At 36.0% G+C, this 23,562-nt stretch overlaps 1 protein-coding gene across 1 annotated transcript; it reads left to right on the top strand.

Annotated features, from left to right (window-relative positions):
- Positions 1-479: 479 nt before the first annotated feature.
- LOC141844141 (uncharacterized) lies at positions 480-23,006 on the top strand. The gene is made up of 26 exons (XM_074732157.1): positions 480-832; positions 2,332-2,412; positions 4,855-4,992; positions 5,330-5,440; positions 5,536-5,586; positions 5,692-5,792; positions 8,378-8,468; positions 9,867-10,001; positions 10,083-10,349; positions 10,509-10,587; positions 10,676-10,767; positions 10,858-10,941; positions 11,047-11,121; positions 11,205-11,252; positions 12,588-12,683; positions 12,780-13,003; positions 13,106-16,581; positions 16,772-16,848; positions 17,011-17,094; positions 18,707-18,778; positions 18,854-18,953; positions 19,031-19,082; positions 19,873-20,001; positions 20,069-20,186; positions 21,838-21,917; positions 22,292-23,006. The coding sequence occupies exons 1-26, from the start codon at positions 668-670 to the stop codon at positions 22,725-22,727; spliced, it is 6,462 nt and encodes a 2,153-aa protein (XP_074588258.1). The 5' UTR covers positions 480-667; the 3' UTR covers positions 22,728-23,006.
- The last annotated feature ends 556 nt before the right edge of the window (positions 23,007-23,562 follow it).

Consider the following 23,562-nt stretch of genomic DNA (forward strand, 5'->3'; position numbering starts at 1 on the left):
GATTAGTACAAGACAGATTTATTAAAGTGAATAAAAATTGAATCTCGATGAAGTCGAAATAATGTTCTTTCGATTCCATTTTTATTGAAGTAAAATACCAAAGTTCAATTCATTCGACTAAAAAAAAATTGATAATCCCAGTAGCGATAATGGGGGTGGTCGGTAATATTCTCGACCGATTTTAGCATTTTATTGAAGTAAAATACCAAAGTTTGATTCATTCGATGGATTCATTCGACTAAAGGCCGAGCACGAGGTGGACTTAAAGAGTAAAGAACATTAATTTATTATTTATATTTTTTATAAAATATTTTTTAAATGAAAAATGTTGGAGTAATAATTTTAACATCAGGAGTAAGTTTAAAATATGTCAAATATTGAGGGAGTAGGTTGATAATTTCCCTCCATCGTCAGTCATTCGAGTACTAGAAGTAGCTAGGCGAAGCTGCTGTTCCTGTTCCCTGATCCGTCCACTTCAGCCCACTGCCCTACCGACCCTTCTCCTTCCCATCCGCCCCGACTCCCCTTCCCACCTCGCGCTCCCTCGTCTCGTCGCCAGCCGGAAGCCGCTAGAGAAGCCGGAGAGCCCGCCTCGTCTGCTCTGCCTCCCTCATCGTGCCCTAACCCTCGAATCCAGGCGGGGTTCCTCGGAGGCGGCGTCGCGGCGATGGACGTGGAGACGGAGCCGCGGGCGAAACCCTTGTCCTACAAGATCAAGGCCATGTCCCGCGAGTCGCCGTCGCAGAAAGCGTCCAACGTCCTCGACCCTGACCTCCGCACTCACTGGTCCACCGGCACCAACACCAAGGAGTGGATCCTCCTGGAGCTCGACGTACGCATCCCATATCCTTTCCTCTCCCCACTTTTTCTCGCTATTATGTGCGTTTTCTGTAAATACACAAGTTCTTCCATTCTATTGCAATTAGACCATATAGCTCCAAATAGTTGAGACTAGTATGTCTTATCGATGCTGTATTTATTTAATTGCCTGCTTATCAAGTTGGTTAACTTTCATCAATTCTTGTTTGTTCTTCACATTTCTGCATCTTTTTTAATGATGTAAAGTCACGAGCCCACTTCTTTAGAGAAACAAATTGGCTTTGCTGGATACTGATTGCTAAGAGGAAGACGGACTTAATAAGTATCCATCCAGATATTAAAAAGGAAACCCAGCAGTAAAAAGAAAAGAGGGTAAAAAGAAAGATAACACAAATCATTCTTGAGATCATAATGAAAATTCAATCTCAATATTGGATTTCTTAACACTGTCAACGTTATTACATATTATTAGGAATCTCTTCAGTATCAGCACGATCAGATCATGTTGCATAGTTAAACGTGCCTAAATTAAATTAACACCTGCAGCTTGTGTCAATTTAGTACATGCTGAAGATTATATTTTACAAAATATAAAAAAAAAGGGCAGCCCGGTGCACGAAGCTCCCGCCATGCGGGGTGACGCAGCCTTACCTCGCCTTTTACAAAATATGTGAACAGAAAATAAGTAACAGAGCTGCAGAATGTAAAAGCTATTCTGACTTAAGCATAGATGGCCAGAGACTTTAAACCTATCAAAGATGATCATTCAGTGCAACATTTGTTGGTTAGGTTTCAGTTAATATTATTGAAGCATGGTCAATTTATATATATGTGCTTATCTTGTCTTTTTCTTGTTTCATCAGTTGTTCAACATATTCCTAAGCAATGTTTTGTAAATCAACAAAATCAATTGGGACATCAGTTTAGGGTTTTTCTGATCTTACTGGATTGATTGTGAAAATGCAAAAGATAAAAAATTTCAAAAGAGAGGAAATCGGGTCAACTAAGTGTCACTTGGTTTCGGTTGGTTTTCATCTGATTAAGGTAAAATCAAGTGGGAAGGAGACCTTTTCCAATTTTCATTTTAATTTGGTTCATCTTGTCCAGTCTAAGACAAATACTGTTTCTAAATAATTCCAGTCTAGTCTTCCAGATTTAATATCCTTACCTTGGATTCACCTCTCCACCCCTCCACCTGTCTGCCCATCTACTTCTCCATTGCTATTAATGGCAGAGGGGTGACAACGCTTATGAAGGTGTGGAGATAAAACGAACATAGTGACTAAGGGAGCATTTTGATAACACCTATGAAAGTGTGGAGGCTAAAATTAGAATAGTAAAATTACAGGGTTCGAAAAAGAAAATATAAGTCTGGAGGTAAGCATAAATTTCTCTTGGTCTAAACAAGCAACATAGTGTTTTCTTTTTAATGAAATACACAAATATTAAGTTTTGCTCAACAAAAATTTATATTTTCTATTCATGTTATAGCCTTTTTTTGTTTTCATGCAGGAATCTTGCTTACTGTCCCAGATAAGGATCTATAATAAGTCTGTGCTTGAGTGGGAGATCACTGTTGGGTTGCGCTTTAAGGTCTGAATTATTGATGGTACCATGCACTGCTGGATTGTGAAAGTTCTTGTGTTACATCCAGGACTTTTCTCATAAATTTCCATTCTCATGTCAACTCTTGATTTTGTATATCTATTGATTCTGCTAGTAATTACTTGAAAGACAAGTCGTTGAGGTGATGGCTTCTTATTTTGTAGATATCTCCTGAAAATATAGAAGCTACACTAATGTTCTGTTTAATTTTTATCTGATTTGATCCCACTTTTTTCTCCAAATAGTTAAATTATTGGTAGTGAACTAAACTTTTTCTAAACCTATAAAGATACTCTGAACTCTATTATTCGCACATCTAGATCATAATGGTAAGTGATGTGAGGCGCCTTCACCACCTAAGTGATATAGCTTTGCATAGAGTTTAATGGAGAATAAGATTCATGACCCCAGATAGCTAGGACAAACATGACTTGAGGATGACGACGACAACAATAATTGTCGATGGATTAGCTTGATGTCTTTTGTTCTGTGTTTTTTTTTCTTTCATGATTATTTAACTTAGTGTATCATAGTAGAAAATTCTTTTTTCTCTCTTTATGATGAACTTGGCAGCACTGAGCTATTGTCCACTTTGACCCGAAATTGCTTCACACGGTACATTAGTTCATATCAAGAACTGAATCAATTCAACTAAAAATCATATTGTTATTGTGAATATATATATATATATATGTGTGTGTGTGTATATATATATATATGTGTGTGTGTGTATAATCCATTTAAAGCAAGGTACACCTATAGCCTGCTTATATTTTCCCTATTTTCCCTAGCTTTGTTGCATTTTGATTCATTTCTACCCCTTGCAATCTTAAAAGCTTGCCAGAAGGTGCATCTTGTCTGAGCTTGCTACACAAGTGATCACCCCTCGCCTTCACCAGACCAGGTTGTTACAAGCCCACCAGCTTTCGCTAGTTCATTCTCAAACTGTGCATCTACTAGAGGGATCCTGCATTGTACTAATGTGTAATATGCCATACACTCGACAACATGCGATATTGTTCACTTTTGTCAACATTCCATATTATCTACATCATGGTTCTTTCCCATGGTGAAATCTAGCCCCAAGTTGAGGAGATCACCCATCCTAAATTTGCTTTGTATCGAGCTGTTGGAATTATGCGGCCTCACCATACTTATAGGCGTAAGACTACCCACTACTATCTAATGGTAGAAACATAATGTATATGGGTCTATTTGTACTTGTCAATGTCTAGTCTATAAGATTAGTATCGTTTCACATCTTGTTGAATTGATACACCACTATATTATTACAATTATTCAATTGAAACATGTAATAAAAGAGAAATTTCATTAATAGTGCAATTACAACTCAGATGTCCATACAATATTATATTCTCTAGGACATCCTCACCAATACGAGCATGTGTAATGTACAGAGTTCTTATGGAGAATTGGGCTATAATTCCACTGAAAGGTGTTTTGTTATTGAGAATACACATTTAATCTATTTAGAGCAAGTTATGTCCATCGCTCCAGGCATATTTTTCCTATTTTAGTGTTTTTCTGGTTCATCCCTACTTCCAATGTCCCAAACATCTGCCAAGAGTCAAACCTTGTGTAATCTCTCTATTCTGACGATCACTCCCTGTTGTCCTTAGACTAGGGCATTACAATATCTGTGCTTAATGGGTTGGCATAGTGCAAGACGCATATTTTTTGGGAGCATAAATTTTATGTTAGGATAGTGGACCAAATGATGTATTCTTTTATCAATAGTCAGAATAATTTGAGCGAAGAAAGTTTTAAATATTCTTTGAAGGTTACAAGATGTTTCAATATCAGAATGATAAATATATTGGATTTTGTACCAGACTATGATGTCTTGGTGTTCTTCATTACTTGAATTTGCAAGCTTATTAACATGCAAATTTAATGTTTCCGACCTTGTTATTAATTAATTCCATCTACAGGTTTATTCACAAGAAAATTTAACAAATGTTTGCTAACTTATCTAACTCAATGCAGCTGCCTCTGGAGTATATGTTTCTTAAGTCCTGTCTTATGACATACTCCACCTACCTCTTGCATGCTGCTCCTGTCTACTCCATCTATTTCTTACATGCTGCTCCTGCTTTCAATTTGTGAGCCTCTTATGAACAATACTGCATTTCAGTGGGCATCTTATATGTTATAATGCTAGGGCATGCCTTTAACCATGCATAAGTTGAAAATTCATTCATGTAACAAACATGTTTCTAAAAGAAGTATAGGCTCTTGCATAATATAGATGGCAATCAGTGAAGTTAACTTTGGATGGGTCAGTGCAATTTTTTGATCTTTATGCTATTTCAGGATGGTTATTAACTTTATGCATTTCTAACTTGGTTTTGTATTGCCAATTGTGCTTGTCTTAACATGCTATATAAAATTTAGTCTGATTCTTCTCAGCCTGACACATTTTTAAAAGTTCGTCCACGTTGTGAAGCTCCAAGAAGAGAGATGATATATCCGATGAACTATACACCCTGCCGTTATGTGAGGATATCTTGTTTGCGAGGAAACCCAATAGCTATATTTTTTATCCAGGTATCCCAAACTCTTCAATCATCTTGGTCATTTCAGTGTAGTGTTGGCTAAATATAGTACTTCCTGAACAGAAAAAAGGTTTTTTAGGATTAAAATTGAATACCTTTCTTGGTCAAAATATCCAAATGATTAAATTACATAAGTTACATTTCCTGCTGCTTCCTTGGAAATCATGTCAGGACTGTGCGCATATAATTATTACTTATCAAGTCATCTATAGAATATTTTTAGTTTCCTAGCACAATATTCAGAAATTAGATTTGAATGCTTTCATCTAATTTTCATATTGTTCTTAATCGTCTGATTATAACATATAATGTTTGACTTATTGTTCCAGCTTGTAGGAGTCACTGTCACTGGACTAGAACCAGAGTTTCAACCTATAGCTAATTACTTGCTACCAAATATTGTATCACATAAGCAAGATTGTCAGGATATCCATCTTCAGGTAAATTTATGTATTACTTTATTATCTTCTTTTCATTTCTGTCTATGTTTCATGCTCTTCTTTTGTGTGATTTTGTGATTCCATATGGTTGATAGCTGCTTCAAGATGTGGCAAAGCATCTGTTGTTTTTTCTTCCTCAACTCGAGGTACATTTGTAGCTCTTATCTTGGTGTTCTACTTTGCGTGTGTTCATGCTTTCCTAGGCTTTTCGTCTTTGAAGGTAATGGTTGTTTCTTCTGTTACTTTTGCAGCCAGATCTTACCAATTTCTCTGATGCTGCAGAGACTAGCATGCGTTTTTTTGCAATGCTTGCTGGTCCATTTTATCCAATTCTCCGTCTTTCTAGTGAAAGGTAAAACTTCAAGTATTACCTGCCTATTATCTATGGCGAGTAGTTCCAACAAGGCACATTTTTTTCTTTTTATTTGTTATTATTATTAGATGTCAACTTGAGATTTGTACTTTGACTTGCAAATTGATGTCAACTTAAGACTCGTGCTGTAACACCCAAATTTAGTCTTACATGGTGGTATACATGCTAATATAGGAGCTTTATAAGCTTAGATAACTTAGCTATCATTAACTTGGGATTTGAGCACTTTGAATCGGTAATTAGGCCTAACAAGTTAATTGGCCAGGTCTCTTATCTAAGTCGCATAACTATTGGCATCCAAGTGAACCTAATCCAAGGCATGGTGAAGCATTGAAAAGGGCTACCTATGTGATGGTGGAGCTACCATTGGACCTCACATGCTGAGGATTTGGGATGATTCTGAATTATTAGTTGAGAGCATAGGTCTTGCTAGGGACGACAACTCTCAAGTTGACACATCCCAATTGAGTCCCAAATGGTGAGTTGTGGGCTAATAGAGGAAATTTGTAAGCTTAGAAGCATCTACTAGTAAATTGAGCTTAAGCATTTTGGGCCAATGGTTGGGCCTAATAAGTTAATAAATTAGTTCTCTCATCTAAGTGGATCATAACAATTTTTATCTGATTCAACCTAATTTAAGTTATGGTGAGGCCTTGGAAAGGGCGACCTCTATGATGGTGGAGCTACCATTAGGTCTAACATGCTAACAAATTAGGGTTGGCCGAAGTTAAAGTTTGGACTTAACAAGGACATCAAGCTTTAAAGTGAAAATTATAACATCCAAATTTAGTTCCACATAGTGAGCTGTGGGCTAATGGAGTAAATTTATAAGTTTAGATGAGGTAGCTACTATTCATTTGCTCTTAAGGATTTTGCACTAATGGTTGGGTTAGCGGTTGACTTAGGTCAATATTTGTATGGGTCGTGACTAGAGGTGTCAAAATGACCCAACTAGGTTGCGCTAGGTTGACTCTGTTGTTATGGTGCGTCGAGTTGTGCCCAGTTTAACCCGTGACTCAAGGCCAACTAGCCAATTTGGGTCGGGCTCGTACATTTTTAAAAAAGATAAAATAATAAAAAATAAAAAATAAAAATCTAAAAATAGAAAAATAAAAATCATAGAAATATTTTGTTGATTTTTTTTAATGTTTTTATATAATTTTTAGATATATTTCCAATTCTTTAAATTTTCTCTTATTTTTCTTCTTATTATTTTTTATATTTTTAATTATCTAGGTCTGTTTCAACACAACCCAAGATTGGGCCATACTTGGCTTGGCCTGTGGGTTGAGTTGCCCCCTCTAGGCCCAACATGCTACATCCTAAATTGAGTTGGGCTGAGTCGCTTTGGTGCCCTGACCTGATTTTCACCACTAGTCATGACCCATTTACTTGTTATGCATTGCTTTGATAAAAGAACTAACCGAATAACTTGTGAGGCTCAACCACTAACCCATAATGCTTGAGCTCAACTTAATAATAACTAACTTATCTAAGCTTATAAAATTTCTCTATTAGCTCATAACTGACCATGTGAGACTAAATTGGAGTGGAACAATAGAGGTTCTAAATAATCTTAAGATACATCACTTTCCCCCCTTCTTTTAGCACTTAACCAAGTTTTGATCAAAACTTAGTCTCATACAAAGAGAAGAATTGGGGTTTATTTTATAAATAAGGGGGTCTCAGTAGAGAAATTTATGAAAAAGAAACTTTTTGGGGCAAAAATTTAAAAGAGAGGTTTTTTTAAGGGTAATTTCTCTAAAAAAGATATTGATTAGAAATTTTATACACATAGGCAGGGTGACATGGATGGGTAGCATTGGGTTATCCTATCTCCACCCTTCCCTGCAAGAAGGTTGTGATTTTCTTACCCATACTTGCCCTGCTTTATAGATCGGGTGGGATAATGCAGGATTAAACCAGGGTGGAATTTTTTTTCCATCCCTACTATTTGCATGTCCAGATAAACATGATGCATGGAGGCAATTCAAATAATTATATCTTATATGTATACTATTATAAATAGTTTTATTCTATTGAAGGTCGAATGGTTGGCCAATTAGTGTAAATGCATCAAATTAACTAGTAGGGTGCCAACCAAGACTAAGTATTCACTTCTTAGATCAGTTCTAGCAATATATCTATTCTTTTTCCAAAAACTATGATAAGAAAAAGAATACAAGTTTAACTTCAAGAATGAAATATGCATGAGTAGTTCGACGACTCCAAAATTGGATGAAGTACGTGTATTTTCAACAAAATTGTGTTAAACTAAACCAAGTTACCTCAAATTTGTCCTAATTGTATCCTAGAGGCTCAGGTTGAATTATGCTTTGGTAAGATTTATGGATGCTTCTAGGAAGATCAAGTTTCTTAGATGCACATGATATTACAACTTGCTTAAGAAATAATTACAAATACTCAACTAATTGTAGCGGGTAATATTTAGTCCTTGCTTGTTATAGCTGGCAAATTTTTTCACACTCGTCAGTTAATGCCATTATGTTTCTTCAATGTGTTGTTTCTTGTTTAATATCCCCCTTTTCCATTGAACTTTATAGGAATGCTTCAACTGCATTGCTTTGTCTGTCTGATTTAGATGCATCCAAAAGTATTCCATCATCTACTTTGACAGTCTCGTCAAACTTTGAGGTAGGTGCATTTATTCATTTTTTAATTCGTTTCATTGAATGAAATTTCCTGCAATCCTGACCTGGTTCTGTATTTTTTTTGGTTTTTTTTAATATTTGTTTTTCTTCATCAGTTGCTGTACACTTGCTATTTGATCAAATACTTCTTTCAATATTACAAATAATATGGATTATTGGAATGCTAACACAACTTACAGTAGAAATGGAAGTTGCAATGTCATAGGACAACAATCTCATGAATGATCTTGGTGGAAGCTCTCATTGGCCTCAGGGTGTAGTCGAGTTGTTTACAGGTGGCAGATTTGTCGGATTGGACACGGATTGATTCGTGGAGCTGACAGCCACGGAATTGCCCTCCCACCTGGGGGTCTGCTCGGTACTTGATATACGTGTCTGCATCTTGCTGTGGGGCCGGCGATACTAGGCCGCTTAGTGAAATCACCTTTTTTAGTGGAAGCTCTCATTACTGACATCATAAATTCGAAGTAACTCATTTTTCTGTTGTGTCAAAGATATTTATATATGAAAGCTGTCTGTTTATGTAGATGACTGAGTTGGATGTAATGGTAAGTGTTGCTAGTCTTAAGTGGCCTCAATGGAATAATTTAATGGGAATCTACATGATTACATTAAAATATTTTTAGTGTAATTTTCATTGCAATTTTCATGGTCTGTTTAGGATTACTTCTTGCTTAGAATTTTTTTAATTTATTTTTAATTTTATTTGAGTTGGAGCCTTTAAAATGATACCAATCCTCTTTTGTTAATCATCTTTAGTTTTCTCATTGTGAGATTGCGTTCTTAGATTGAATATTTCTTTGTATGATCCCAATTTTCCTATGTTAATCATCTTTTCATGATAGACCTCTTTGTGAGTGGTTGTTCTGTGTGAGATCAGTTATGTTTCTCTATGAAATTTTTTATTTCTTCTGCTACATCAAATCTTACCAAATCATATCAGATCTTTGTGTGAGATTTGATCTGCTTCTGTGCTGCATCACTTGGCCTATGTTCTTAACTGTTGGTCGAGAGAGAGAGTAATCATGGTCTTATTTGTTGTCTACGTTTGAACAAACTCCTATTTTTTCCTGGTTTCTTTCATTTGCCACATCTCTGTACACAAGATACAATCTTACAATAAGCTTGTCAGGGACTTTCAAGTTATAGCACTCGACAAAAGTTGCTAATATCATGCCAAATATGCCAGATATGTTGTTTAAATGATCCAAATCATGCCAGATTACCTGCTTCTGAAATTGGGTGCTGTGGGGGCTTAAGTTCTTTGCTGAAATTGCCAATTTTTTTTATTTTTTAAATTGAAGTACTTGTTTATTTGCAGATTATGAAAAAAGTAACTTTGCCACTGATCTACAAACTTACACCCTCTTAACATTTTCAGGCACAACCTAGGCGATCACGCAGTCCACCCTTCCCTGAAATTGCTTTTAGCTCTATCGTGTTTCGACCTGATTCTGTCATAGCCCTGTTAAGGAAAGCTTTCAAGGATTCTTATCTTGGAATTGTTTGCCGTAAAGTATACATTTGTTCTTCTCTAACATTTACGCCATAGGTAGTCCGGTGTTCTACAGTGTAAATTAGCTTTCTTGTTTCTTAGGCCTCAAAGGCAATACACAGGCTTACGGAGACAAGTAAGCTCTCAGGGGAATCAAGCTATGTTGATGACTTGCCTTTATCTTCAGTTTCTGAGGAGATTGTCAAGAGTGAAGCCGACAGTCATGTTGAGCTAACTGATTACTCAACCTTGTTTGGGCCAGAACTTAAATTACCTGATGACCAATGGGATGCTTCTTACTTGAATGTGTTGGATGTTGCTGCAGTTGAAGAAGGCATTCTCCATGTCCTATTTGGATGCGCTTCACAAGTATGTGTCATGAAATTTCTAAGTTTTGTATTTTTTTAACTATTTGCCCCAATTAAAGGTGCCTTACCCTATACTCATCTAAGTGATTTCTTTCTGCAAGGAGTCTGTCTTTCTATTAAATTTTTAAGTGCTTATATGCTTTTTCTGAAAAATATTCAGCCTCTCCTATGTTGCAAATTGGCAGACAGTAATTCAAATTTTGGGTCCATTTTACCACTGATTCAAGCTCTGCTTCCAGGTGAAGTCCTTATATGCTTTTCATACATTTGTGTTTGTTGCTCTCTTTCTTTAAATTAGATTTCTTTTGATTGTCTTTGATCTGACAGCACTTCGCCCTCCAATTAGCAGCCCCCCTGATCAAGTCGATGACAGTTTTTCACAGTGGAAACATCCTTCTGTGCATCGCGCTCTTTCTCAGGTTCATCAATTTTGCATTTTGGTGGTATATGATATATGGGTTTATTTTTTCCCTAAACTATCAATATCTCACTGCTAATTGTTGCTGCAGATAATGACTATGTCATCATCATCAGTATATCATCCTCTTCTTCATGCTTGTGCGGGATACCTGTCTTCTTTTCTATCATCTCATGTTCGTTTGTTTCTCTCAAATTTGCATTATAAATAAAGCCATAGGCGATATGCATACTCATTTTGGCTGTTTGTCTAAGCAAGCCATTTATTTTCAAATTATTAGGCAAAAGCAGCTTGTGTGCTTATTGATCTATGTTCTGGACCTTTATCACCATGGATACCTACAATTACGGCAAAGGTTTTGTCATAGTTCCCCATCATGAGTCTCCATCTTATGTGAATCAATTCAGTTGTGTAACTACCACCGCTCCCTCTTTTCAGGTTGATCTTGCAATTGAACTTATAGAGGACCTCTTGGGTGTTATTCAGGTATGTTCATTCTGTTCATTTCTTACTACAGCATTTTTTTTTGTTTTTATTGTCAATTTTCTACTTGTTCGGATATGGCAATCAAGTCAATGGGCCCCGACCTGTGTCCAAGATTGCCTGGCCCAAGAGAAAAATAAAAATTTTAAAAAATAGAACTAAAAAATATTTAAAATTATAAAACTAAGAAAAATTTCTAGCCTGTTTGGGTCTGCATTCAATCTTTTGGTTTACTATATGTTGCTTATGCTTATTGAGGCATAAGATCCGAATGAACTTGCAACCATGATGTTGCCGCCTTCCTTAAAGGAGTTTGATATCAAGAGTTCTCTTTTTTTGTAGTAATGCAGCTAACCAATCCTTGAGTAGATACACATTTCTATTCTATGCTTGTGCATTTGATTCATCTTCTCATCCAACATTCAAACAAGATTTTGACCCTACTGTAGATAGAGATGTCAATAGGCTGTGCTTTGCCTAGCTTAGCTTGTAGTTGTGCGGGCATGAATGGGTGACCCTAGCCCAACCTAGGTATTTTTTAATATTTTAAATTATTAAAATTAAAAAACTATTTCTTAAAAAATATCAAAAATTGAGGAAGAAAAGGAATAAATTTATGATAAAAAAAAATCAGAATGAGTTTTGGTTGAAAACTTAGTGTCAGATTATCTTAATCTGTACTCCTGATGACTGCTAGCACATACTTCATGCTCTCTTGGAGGAAGTGAGATGACTGGTTGCTGCTACACTATGATGTCTTATGTTACATTTTCACAAAATTAATTCCTGGACTATAGAGGAAGGTTTTTAGCACTTGAACTTTTGAGGCATAAATCTATTTCTTTGTTGAATGTCATCCAGAGGAGCTAAAAAGCACTTCTTGGTTCAATTATTATTGAAGGAAGCTGTCAATGCTGTTTGGCAATTGTGTATGGTTCTTCTTTTAAAAAGATTAGATTTTTACTTTGTTTATAGGTGTGTGAAGTCTTACATATAAACTACTTTTCTGATTAATTTATAGGAATCTTGTGCATGCAAGTAGATTTGTCATGCACCTAACTGCCATTTTTTTTGGTTGCTCTGTACCTTCTTCATAAAATTTAATCTGTTTTTTCATCTGTGTTGTTTAAACTCTGCCTTATCTTATCACTTTGACACTTCCCAACTTTCCCCCCAAATCATCTACCATCTGCTGAATTTTTGAAACAAATAATATTCTATTCTTGCTTCATGCACATGAAAGATTTCTAATCCTGTTTGTTTTAGCTTATTTCCATTAGACTAGTTTATTGCCATGCTTCATCGTTAGTCTGACTCGATCCTCAATCTCCCTATCAGAATGCTCCCCAATCTATTGCTCGTGCTCGCTCTGCTCTGAAGTATATCTTGTTGGCCATCTCTGGACATGTGGATGATGTGCTAGCAAAATATAAGGTTCGACTTTCTGATAGAGTTGATTCACAGATCAAGCACAGCTTTTTAGTTTGAGTTTCCAGTTAAATTAATGATTTTTCTGGCATCTGTGTTTAGGAACATAAACATAGGCTGCTGTTTCTTTTTGAGATGCTAGAACCTTTCCTCGATCCTTTGATTGCTGGAAAAAGGAATACAATTTCTTTTTTAGATGCTTCTTCACATTTGGCAAAACAGGAGAACTGCTTCATTGCACTCAATATTATACGCACAGCTTTGCAAAGGCCTGCTATTCTCCCTTCAGTCGAATCTGAGTGGAGACGTGGATCGGTTGGACCAAGGTGTGTTACTTTTGTTGGTATAAACTAACTAAATCAGTCTGCAATTACAGTTTTCTGTTTTCTTGAAGTTCATTACAACATTCTTTGTCCTTTCTATTGCAGTGTGCTTCTTTCTGTTCTGGTCCCACAATTTCCATTACCATTAGACATTGACATTTGCAAATTTTCAACTCCCAAAGTTGCTAGTCAAGATTCTTTCTCTGGTTCTTCTCCTAGCATTTCTGGTAGTCCTGATGAGGCTAATGGAAAGAATGATGTAAATGAAGCCGCTGCAAAAAAGAATGCGTTTGAGGATGCTGACCTACTGTTTATCCCTATCGAATTGACAAAAGCTGTGCTGACAAGTACTTCCAACTATCTTGCTGAGGACAATGCGAATTTGAATTCTGATTGCAGCAATAACGAGGCAAAGAAGATATCAAAGAACAATTTTCAGTTGAATACTGGTTTCTTTGCTGATTACTTCTATTCACAGGCAGATTATCTGCAACTTGTGAATCATCAAGATTCAGCATTTTGGGCTTCAGAATTTGAACGGTTGGCATCCGACTTGTGTTCAGAGCACAACAGAATGCCAGAAAGCCATGAAGCTATAATAGATGCATTGCTCTTAGCTGCAGAGTGTCATGTCAATCCATTTTTTATGATGTCTTATGGATGTAACTCGAAACTTGTCAATGAGTTGAAGATGGTTGAATCTAATTTAAAGGAAAAAAGTGGAGTAATTGAGTTAAATAAGGGTCTGAAAAATAATGTAGATCTGGAGACCATAGCTCATCTTGAAAGGAAAAGGGACTTAACTGTTCTACAAATTCTACTCCGTGCTGCTAAACTTAATATTGAATTTTTGAATAATTTGTCACTTTCTCAACCTCAATCAGATGATCCTCAAGATAATGAGCAGGTTGTGCAAATATCAAAATTGGACAGTGAATCAGTTGATGCAGTAACATTTGTCAGACAGAATCAGACAATACTTTGTTGTTTTATAGTTGGACAATTGAGAAGGGAGCAACAATCATCACATGAAACCCTTCTACATAGTCTCCTCTTTCTACTTCATTCTGCAACTGAATTATCTTGTCCTCCTGAGGTTGTGATCGACATCATACTGCAATCAGCTGAAAAACTTAATCTAGAAGTTACATCTTTGTACAGGCAAGTGAACACGGGGAACAGAGCGATCGAAACAGAAAAGTTGCACAGACTGCAAAGGCGTTGGACCCTTCTTCAAAAATTGGTGATAGCATCTTCTGGCAATGGAGAGATGGATCACATTTGTGGAGTACGTAGTGGTTTTATGTACAGAAGTTTAGTCCCGCCTTTCTCCTGGACTCAGAAAATATCTAGATTTGCGAGTTCTACATTCCCCCTTGCAAGATTTCTAGGATGGCTTGCAGTTTCTCGAAATGCAAAGCAATGCTTGAAGGAACACCAGTCTCTTGTCTCTGATCTTTCAGAAATTTCATCGTTATTGTCAATTTTTGCCGATGAGCTGGCACTTACTGAAAATTTACAGAACAGGAAAGCTGATACAGCACTATTACATCCATTGGACACCAAAATACACTCACAACTTGATAAAGATTTTGAATCCTCTAATCAGTTAGATGCTCAACTATCCTTCCAAGTACTTTTTCCTCACCTGCATATGTTCTTTCCGAACATGAGAATCCAGTTTGGTGAGTTTGGAGAGATTATTTTGCAAGCTGTTGGGTGGCAACTCAAATCTCTTCCTTCCAGTGTTGTGCCTGATTTACTCTGCTGGTTTGCTGATTTGTGTTTGTGGCCGTATCTCAAAACATTAAAAGGCCATCTTTGTGTTGCAAAAGACACTAATTCTTTGAAAGGTTATGCTGCTAGAAATGCTAAAGCAGTTCTTCTTTATGTGCTTGAATCAATTATTGTTGAACACATGGAGGCATTAACACATGAAATGCCCAGGGTAGCTCATATCTTAATGTCATTTTGTGGAGCCCCATATTGTGATGTTGCATTTCTTGACTCTGTTCTCTCTCTATTGGGTCCACTAATTTCCTACTTTCTGCGGATAACTTGCATCAATGAGAAGCACTTGTCTGAAGCATCACTTGAAGAGGACTTTGAGTTGTCAAACTTTGAAGAGCTGTTTAACAATATTAAGTGCAGAAAGGGATCCAATGGGCTTACTGAAGAGAAGAACATTCATGGACCTTTGATGATTGTCATTTTAGGTCATCTGTTCCCTGATCTGTCCTTCAGGAGGAAAAAAGAAGTTTTAGAGTCTTTGTTATTGTGGGTTGATTTTACTAGTTCAGAGTCCATACCTTTTATCTATGATTATATCTGTGCTTTTCAGAAATTCATTAATAGTTGTCTCATTTTAGTAACGTTAGTTCTGAAGTCATTTGGTTTCCATCACCGGGCCAATAGTAAACAGTCAACTGAAGGGGGCCAACAAATCAGAACTGATAATGCCTTAAATTATGAGACTGATTCACTAGAACTTCCTGATTATGATGTAAACAGGTCGTCTGAAACATATGACAGTGTTGGCATTGACGCTGGTGTTGAAGTGGTCCATAGTCTTTCCGCTGATGAAGTTGAGGAATTCATGGACCTGCTAGAGAAGTTAATTTCTGGGCTTTTTCCAGCTATTGAAGCTAGCTGGAAAGTGCATCATAAGTTGGCAACAAGGCTAACATTTACATCAGCCAAATGCTTATTATTGTCAAAATTCTTGTATTACTTCATTCATGACAAAAGTAGGGAAGGGGATGATGGTGGCCTACATCAAACTAGTTCAAATGACCATTCATCTAAATATTGGGTGAAAGCTCTTGAAGGACTTATAGAAACTGTCTCATCAAGTCAAGCTAATCATTGTTGGCAAGTAGCACTGGTCATGCTTGATTTCGTATTCAAGTTACCCAAGAACATTAGCTTTTTAACTGTTGTCTCTTCTCTATGCTTTTTGATCAAGAAGTTCTGTTGTCATGCACCAAAAGTTTCATGGCGTTTGCAGAGTGATAAATGGATTTCATATTTATTTGAAAGGGGGATTGATAATCTTAGTGGAAATGAGGCTACATTAGTGGAGTTATTCTGCACATTGCTGGGTCATTCAGAACCAGAACAACGAGCTGTTGCATTGCAGCATCTTGGAAGAATTATTGGCCTGGACAACTTTAATAGTTTGATTGAACTTCCTTATTCAGTCAAACAAAGTTTGATTCAATCTCAATCGGTAGGGACTATTCCTGATTCTGTAATTTCCATTTTGGTTACACAGACATGGGATAGAGTGACTGTGGTAGCACTGTCAGACCCTTCAATGTTGTTGAGGACACATGCAATGGTTCTGTTACTAGCCTTCCTTCCTTTTGCGGAGAGAAATCAAGTGCAATCCATTCTTGTAGCCACTGATTCCATTCTTAGAGGTGTAGGCAAAATAAACAATTCAGTGGAAACAGGTGAGTTGACAAGGCTTTCATTGCATATTCTAGCAAGTGCGTGCCTTTATTCTCCTGCTGAGGACATTACTTTGGTACCTGAAAGTGTTTGGAGGAACCTGGAGAAAATGGGAACGTCAAAAACAGGTTCTTTAACATTTCTTGCCTTCTGTTGTCAACAAATGGTAAAAGTAATAGAGAATTAATAGTGTATACGCACATGCATGTAAAGATATGAATTTTAATAATCACTTAAACATGTTAGCTTCTGGGAAAAACTAGATGAAAAACTTCAAAATTTTGGGTATCTTAGATTTTTTTATTATTTATTTTGCAGGAATGCTTAATGACTTGGAAAAAAGTTTGTGCTCAGCTTTGTGTAATCTTAGATCTGAGTCTGACAATGCAAAACTGGTAAGCTTTTTCCAAAATCTCTATCTTGTTTTAAGTGTGATTATATATATATATATATATATATATATATATATCTTTCTGAAATATTTCAATGCTCAACTTGCTTCTTATCATATATATATATTAATTTATTTTTCTTTCCGTTTATTATTCCTTTCCAAGGCTTTACGAGAACTTCTGTCATCTGGCTCTGCTTGGAAACAAACTGATCCTAAATTCACAACCATTCGGGAGTCTATTCTTCAGGTCTTTTTCATATGAAATTAATCTCATTTACTTGTGATTGGTGTAGCATAAAAATATTCTTTAAATTTAATCTCATCTGAAGTTTGCTGCATTTAGTACCTAAAATATTTGGTGTCATTACTTCACCTAGAAGATTTTAACTTTTACAATATTCAATATTCTGGAGATAAGACTTTCTAGTTTTCTTTATTTTTTATTTTGTCTATATTATTATTGAAATTGTGGTACTAGGTTCCATGCTATTAACTTCAATGCTACCTCTAAGGAACTATGGATTGATCATGTGTTCTAAATTGTGTTTTAGCAATTTGAATTAAAAATCAGGTTGTTGGCTTTGAATTTAAAGTGCTAATTGGAGATTGACGCACGTGATCCTTAACAAACATTTTCTATTTAGGTTACCATAACTTCATTATATTTAGCATTACATTTTGAGTGATGATTTTAGATCGCCCCACTGCCGCCTACCGTCATTTACAACACTGATAAATAAGTACTTTTCATACATTTACGATGATAATGTCATAGCCCAAAAATGTAAATTAAAAACTTCTACAACCAACAATGACACACTAATCCAAATCAAATGACAATCTCAAGTTCAAGAAAAGGGAGTCATAGATTCTAATTTAGATGTAATATTTCCAGCTTTCCAATTTACAATTGAATCTCCTGAAATCAGCTTTGGGTTGTCTTTAGAAAAAATGTGTCACCATTTGCACCTCTCAATTACACAGCTTGGCAAAAACATATTTAACAGCAATTCAAACATCAACATAATATTTGAATCATGATTAGTCATTTGGAAAAGGAAAATCAAACGTGTTTCTTGCTTCCAAGGATTACCATACATGGTGATCATTCTGGGCTTAATCAATCTATAGGCTAACGTGAAACTTTGACACCACACAGTAACACGTGATTCTTCCAAATTAAATTACATGTGTTACAATTTCTATGGATAAAGTTTATTGAAACCCTTCAAGAGACCCCATGAACTGGTTATCTTCCTTCTCATCCTCTGCTCATGCCTCCCCGTGCATTCTTGACATGACAGAACATTCCCTAAGCTTAATGATTATAAATATCTTCATAAGTATCAAAAGTTATCTAGTTCATAATTTGATGTTGACAATTATATTTTTATAAGTGCATATAGTTAAATATCTACTAGATAATGGGAATATGCGAGTGCTGGATAGTATGTTGATCCATTTAATGCAGATATCTACCTGACCTACGGTAAACATTTAATTATATTTTGTCTTTCACATATGGCCGATATGGAACATTTTATCCTCTGTAATTAATATGAGGATCCCTGTCCAGAAAGAATTAATATATTTTATTGTCTAGACTCCTCTGGCATTTATTTAACTCTGTTTTGAATCTGAAATAGCTATTAATTATTTGCTTCAACTATGGCTCCTAGCCAATATACATAAATTCACAATGGCATCTGTTTCCTGTTAAAACTGTATCTGCTCTCATTGGTTAATAACATCATTCTTTTACTTGGTCTTGTTCTCTGACATTATGTTGGATCAATGATAGGGTTTATGTACTGTTAAATGTTTACTTAGGAATTTTCTAACGTAGGCTCTTTTAATAGGTACTGTCATCTTTGACTTCCATTCAATCCTACTTTGACTTTTTCTCAGAGAGAGTTGATCTTCAGGCTCAGGTAAAACGTGATTTAGCATTATTGTGTTTCTTTTTTGATGCATATAAGGTTAATTTAGTTTGAGAAAATCTTCAGGAACTTGAAGAAGCTGAGATTGAAGTAGAGCTTCTTAAAAAAGAAGTAGCATCTGAAGAAGCATCTGCCTCTCAGCTAGAAGCTGACACATCACAAACTAGTAAATTTTTATATTTTATTGAGCCTTATCAATTAGTATTCTTTGTGAATGTCTATGAATTTCTTCTTTTTTGACAGCTGAGAAGGAGAATAATCGTCTTCAACAAATTAAGGATGAAATTAAATCCTTGTAAGTTGAAATATGCAATGAAGAATTATTGCTTTTTGACTGAAATTCAAATATAGCTCTATGCATCAGTTGATTCACCTTTCCTCTTTCTGTTATGTTCTGTAGATACATGCCTAGATTCATGTCATTATTTTAATGGAGCAATGAGCATTTGGATTCCACATTAAAGAACATATTTTTATGTAAAAATAACATAAAAATGATCTATGCAAGTCTGTCCATCATGCCTTATCTTTCTAAGAATTTTGACAATGATTACCCAAACGTAAGCAAATGGCTCTTCAACATTAGGACAGCACATACCTTACATGGTTTGTGCATAAGGTGTCCTTGCTCATACTTGACACTTCTCATTGTGTGTTGCTGTAGAGGCTTCCACTTTTCATTGCTCATGCATGTTTGATTGCATGTGAATTTTCTAATTTCTAACTATTTTATTGATTAGGAATTACAGGATTTTGCCACAAGATTCATATTACAATAAGAAATAAACACGGAAATATTTCTTTTAACTTGTCCTCTTTTTTTACGTTTTAGGCATATTTTACTAGTTCATAGTATCAAAATTCATTTAAATTCTGGCCTTTTGTCTTTCTTTTCTTGCAATATCCCCATCCCTTGAATTCATAATGATTTTGGCATTGAAATTTGACAAAGAAGGTACTTTGTGAGATGATAAATTTTCTTTCAACATTTGTTGTATACTACGTAATTTCATGATTAAATCATTTTATTATGTTTGTTAAATTATCCTGGTTCAATCTTTGATTAACTTTTCCTGTTTTGTAAGAGAGAGGGCTAAAGTTAGAGAAGAAGTGGTAGCCCGGAGACAAAAAAGGCTTCTAATGAGACATGCTCGCCAAAAACGCTTAGAAGAGGCAGCTTTGAGGGAAATGGAACTTCTTCAAGAACTTGACAGGTGCAATTTTTCAATTTTTTTCCCATGAGGTTTGATATGGTGCTCAGTGCTTTTTTGTGTAACTCAGACAAAGGACCAGTGAAGTGGAGCGGGATGTTGAGAGACAACGGGAGTTGGAGCTTGAACGTGCAAGAACTAGGGAATTACAATACAATCTTGATATGGAAAAGGAGAGACAGATACAGGTATTTAAGGGACTTTTTCTATTCGTAAAATTCATTTAGTAAGCACTTTGCCCACCCAATAATCAAAAAGCTGTAATTGTATTAAGCATTTAAATTAAATAAATTAAATTTATTTAATTTTAAGATTGAGAATGATGAATTAATTATTAATTAATCAATTAATTTAGCTTTAGCTCATTGTGGCTTAATCAATTAATTTACCTTTACCTCACAGTCACAACTTTTCCTCTAAATTCCATAGTGCATTTGCAACATAACAACGACAAAGATGCTGTGAACATTGTGGTCGGCTTTCTCCTCGAGAGCCACTAATGAAGATGAAGAGAACACTTTTCAATTTCCTCCTTGAGAATGCCCTAGAACCCACATTGACACTGGCCTTTTGTTTCCTATCTCTCTGCCTGTGCACAAAACCGGATTGCCTTTCTTCCTCTCAAAATCTCAAAATCAAGGGTAAAACTCCATCTACTCCTTTTCTATCACCACCACAATGACACCACATGTTTGTTCGAGTGTTACTGGCTGGTCAGAAAAGATTCCTGAGTGGGAATCAGAGGGCTGTTCAAATTTTCAGATGGAATCAGTTCAACATTGACTGATCCTCTAGCTCGATCTATTATTCCAACCATGATTCAAACTAAGGAATGCATTTACAGAAAACATTAAACACAGAAATTGTGCTTTATCGCATAACTTTTGTATCAGTACTATAGGGCAGGGTAGTTAGTTCTAAAGATACAAGACCAAGGGTGGAATTAGGGTAGAGCATGTGTCCTACCCTAATTTTTAGAAAACCAGAAAGGATAAATAAAACAAAGGGGGTTCCATTTTGAAATTCCAATATTTAGAGAGTTTTCTATAAAATAAGAATAAAATTAGGATTGAACTCCTTTTTGCAACCCATGATGTTCCAGTCTTCCTTCTCCCAATTTCCATGCTGGCCTCCTCTCCACCTGGTTTCACCTCCTCTCAAAAAACCTTCCATCTCTAGTCATCACTGGGAATCCTACTTGACTTTTTTGTTTTTGGTGATCAACATCACCAGCCTTCATCAGTGCATCAATAGCTTTCTGGTATTGCTCCCTCTTCAGCACCAGCATTCACTACCGCCCATTGACAGCATTCGATCACCACCTCTGGTTCCACCTGTACACCAGCTACATCACCTTCGACTGCCCATCGATCAAACTCTGACCTTTCCCAGTCAACATTCCAAGTTTGTCACCAAAGATATTGTATTGGGTTGAGTTATTAGTGTTAGTTGATATGCTTGCTTGTCTAGGCTTATGTTGTTTAAATCTTCAACTATCCTGAGTTAAATGCAACCGCCATATTTTTTTAAAAATTTATTTGCAATTGATGAAATCACAAAAATATAATTGCTAATCAGTGGCATGATCTGCACCTTAGATATTTGTAATTGCAATAACCAACTGTTTTGGCACTTTTATAATTTTGTTTTTTTTAATCTGTTAGAAATTAATTTTTAAATTGCCTAAAGAAGTTTAATATGAGTTCATATGTTCAAAATTTTATCCCACTGATTCAACAGAAGTTATCTTTGGTTTCCTGTGAAGACAAAACAGTTTCTTGAAAAGAAAATTTTATTTATTACAAATAGCAACAGCTTAAGAAGTTTCATTTTTTTCAGAAAGAGATTCAAAGGGAACTGGAGCAGGTTGAGTCTGGTATTCGTCCTTCCCGTAGAGAATTTTCATCTAATCCGAACAGGTAATCTTTTGATCCCTATACTTATTTGCATGCTCGATTTTAGATTACTTTCTGCTGTCGTTACAAGAAGAAATGCAAATCATATGTGCAACCATTTAATGTATTCATATAATTATAGATAAACGAAATGCAAATTCAGCTCAGATGTATGATTGTAGAACACAAAAAAAAAACTTTAAAATATAATCTGATATATTGTGAACAATTGATTTTCTTTGACTAGAATACAAATTCAGCCACCACCGTCATGTATACAGTGACTGGTGATCAGGCTTTTTCATGAATCTCATAACATATTCATTAAATGTTGTTTCTCTGTTGTCCTTGTGCATTTTCTTGGCTTTTGCCAATTTCTCATGCATGGTGGTTTGCAGTCGGTCTAGGGAAAGATATCGTGACAGAGACGATGGCAGATCTAGACAAGAAGCAAACATAAAATCTAGCAACAGAGGCCATGATGGTGGAACTCCCCAGACAACATTAGCAGTCTCTGCTGGAGCACCTTCAGGACCAACTGTAGTTCTTACCGGATCTCGAATATATACAGGTCAACCTCCGACAATTTTGCAGTCGAGGGATCGTTCATCAGAACGCGCCCCAAGTTACGAAGACAGCATTGAGGGGAACAGGGATTCAGGTGATACAAGCAGCATTGGTGACTCCGAGCTAGGCTTAGCCTTTGATGGATCACCTGGTGGCTTTGGCTTAGCTCCCAGACATGGATCACGGGGTAGCAAGTCAAGGTCGATCGTCGAACGGAGAGAACGGGACGGAAGGCGAGAAGGAAAGTGGGAAAGAAAACACTCCTGAATCCTCAACTTTGGAATCTCATTCAGACCTTGCACAGTAGATACCCAAGGGAAGGATAAATGCACGTGCCTTGTGAAATCAGCACCTGACTACAATCCCTAATCTTGCGGCAGCGGCGGCATCATAACGGCTATTTTTTCGATCCTTCTCTTGTTTCAATGGCAAATATATGCTCATGTTCCTTCTGGAAATTCATGTAATTCCAAAACTTTTGGGCATTCTGTCTTCTAGGATTTACATTTACCTAATTCTCTGAGGCACTAACCAGATATTGAAAAAGGAAGGAAAGATGAACTGTCATTAGTAAAATTAAAATTCTTCTCCTAGTCATCTCACAGGAATACACAAAGCTCCATGGAGAATTAGTATATTATTCATCCATTGAAATGTGATCCGCAAAGCTAAACAAGCAGGCAAACCAACAAGTTTATGAGCTTTTTCTTGGTTTGATTGTGGATTTAAGATCTATTGCTAGAGTATAATGTTAGTCGTCCCCTTTCGGCACGGTGCAACGGTTTAAAGTATCGTACAATGGATTTTTTCGGACCCCGCATGGCAGAGTGCCCTTTATCATAGTTGGATTCTTGATTGGAGTTTGTATATAGTCTATTTGGTGGAAAAAATTATGAAAAATAATATGAAATATGATTATTTAAGTGGATCGATATTATTAGGCGGAATGGTTGTGTTGCGGTTCACGATTTTAATTTCGATGAGTATGATTTGGTAGTTTTTACTTTGATATTTGATGATAAATTTTTATAAGATCGAATTGATCACTTGTTGTTGAATGAATTAGATCTTGGATTACTGAAAGAATATATATATAATGTTA

Source organism: Curcuma longa, chromosome 13, assembly GCF_044706935.1.
Source record: "Curcuma longa cultivar G26 ecotype Majalengka, Jawa Barat chromosome 13, ITB_CL_G26_1.1, whole genome shotgun sequence".
Lineage (NCBI taxonomy): Eukaryota > Viridiplantae > Streptophyta > Magnoliopsida > Zingiberales > Zingiberaceae > Curcuma > Curcuma longa.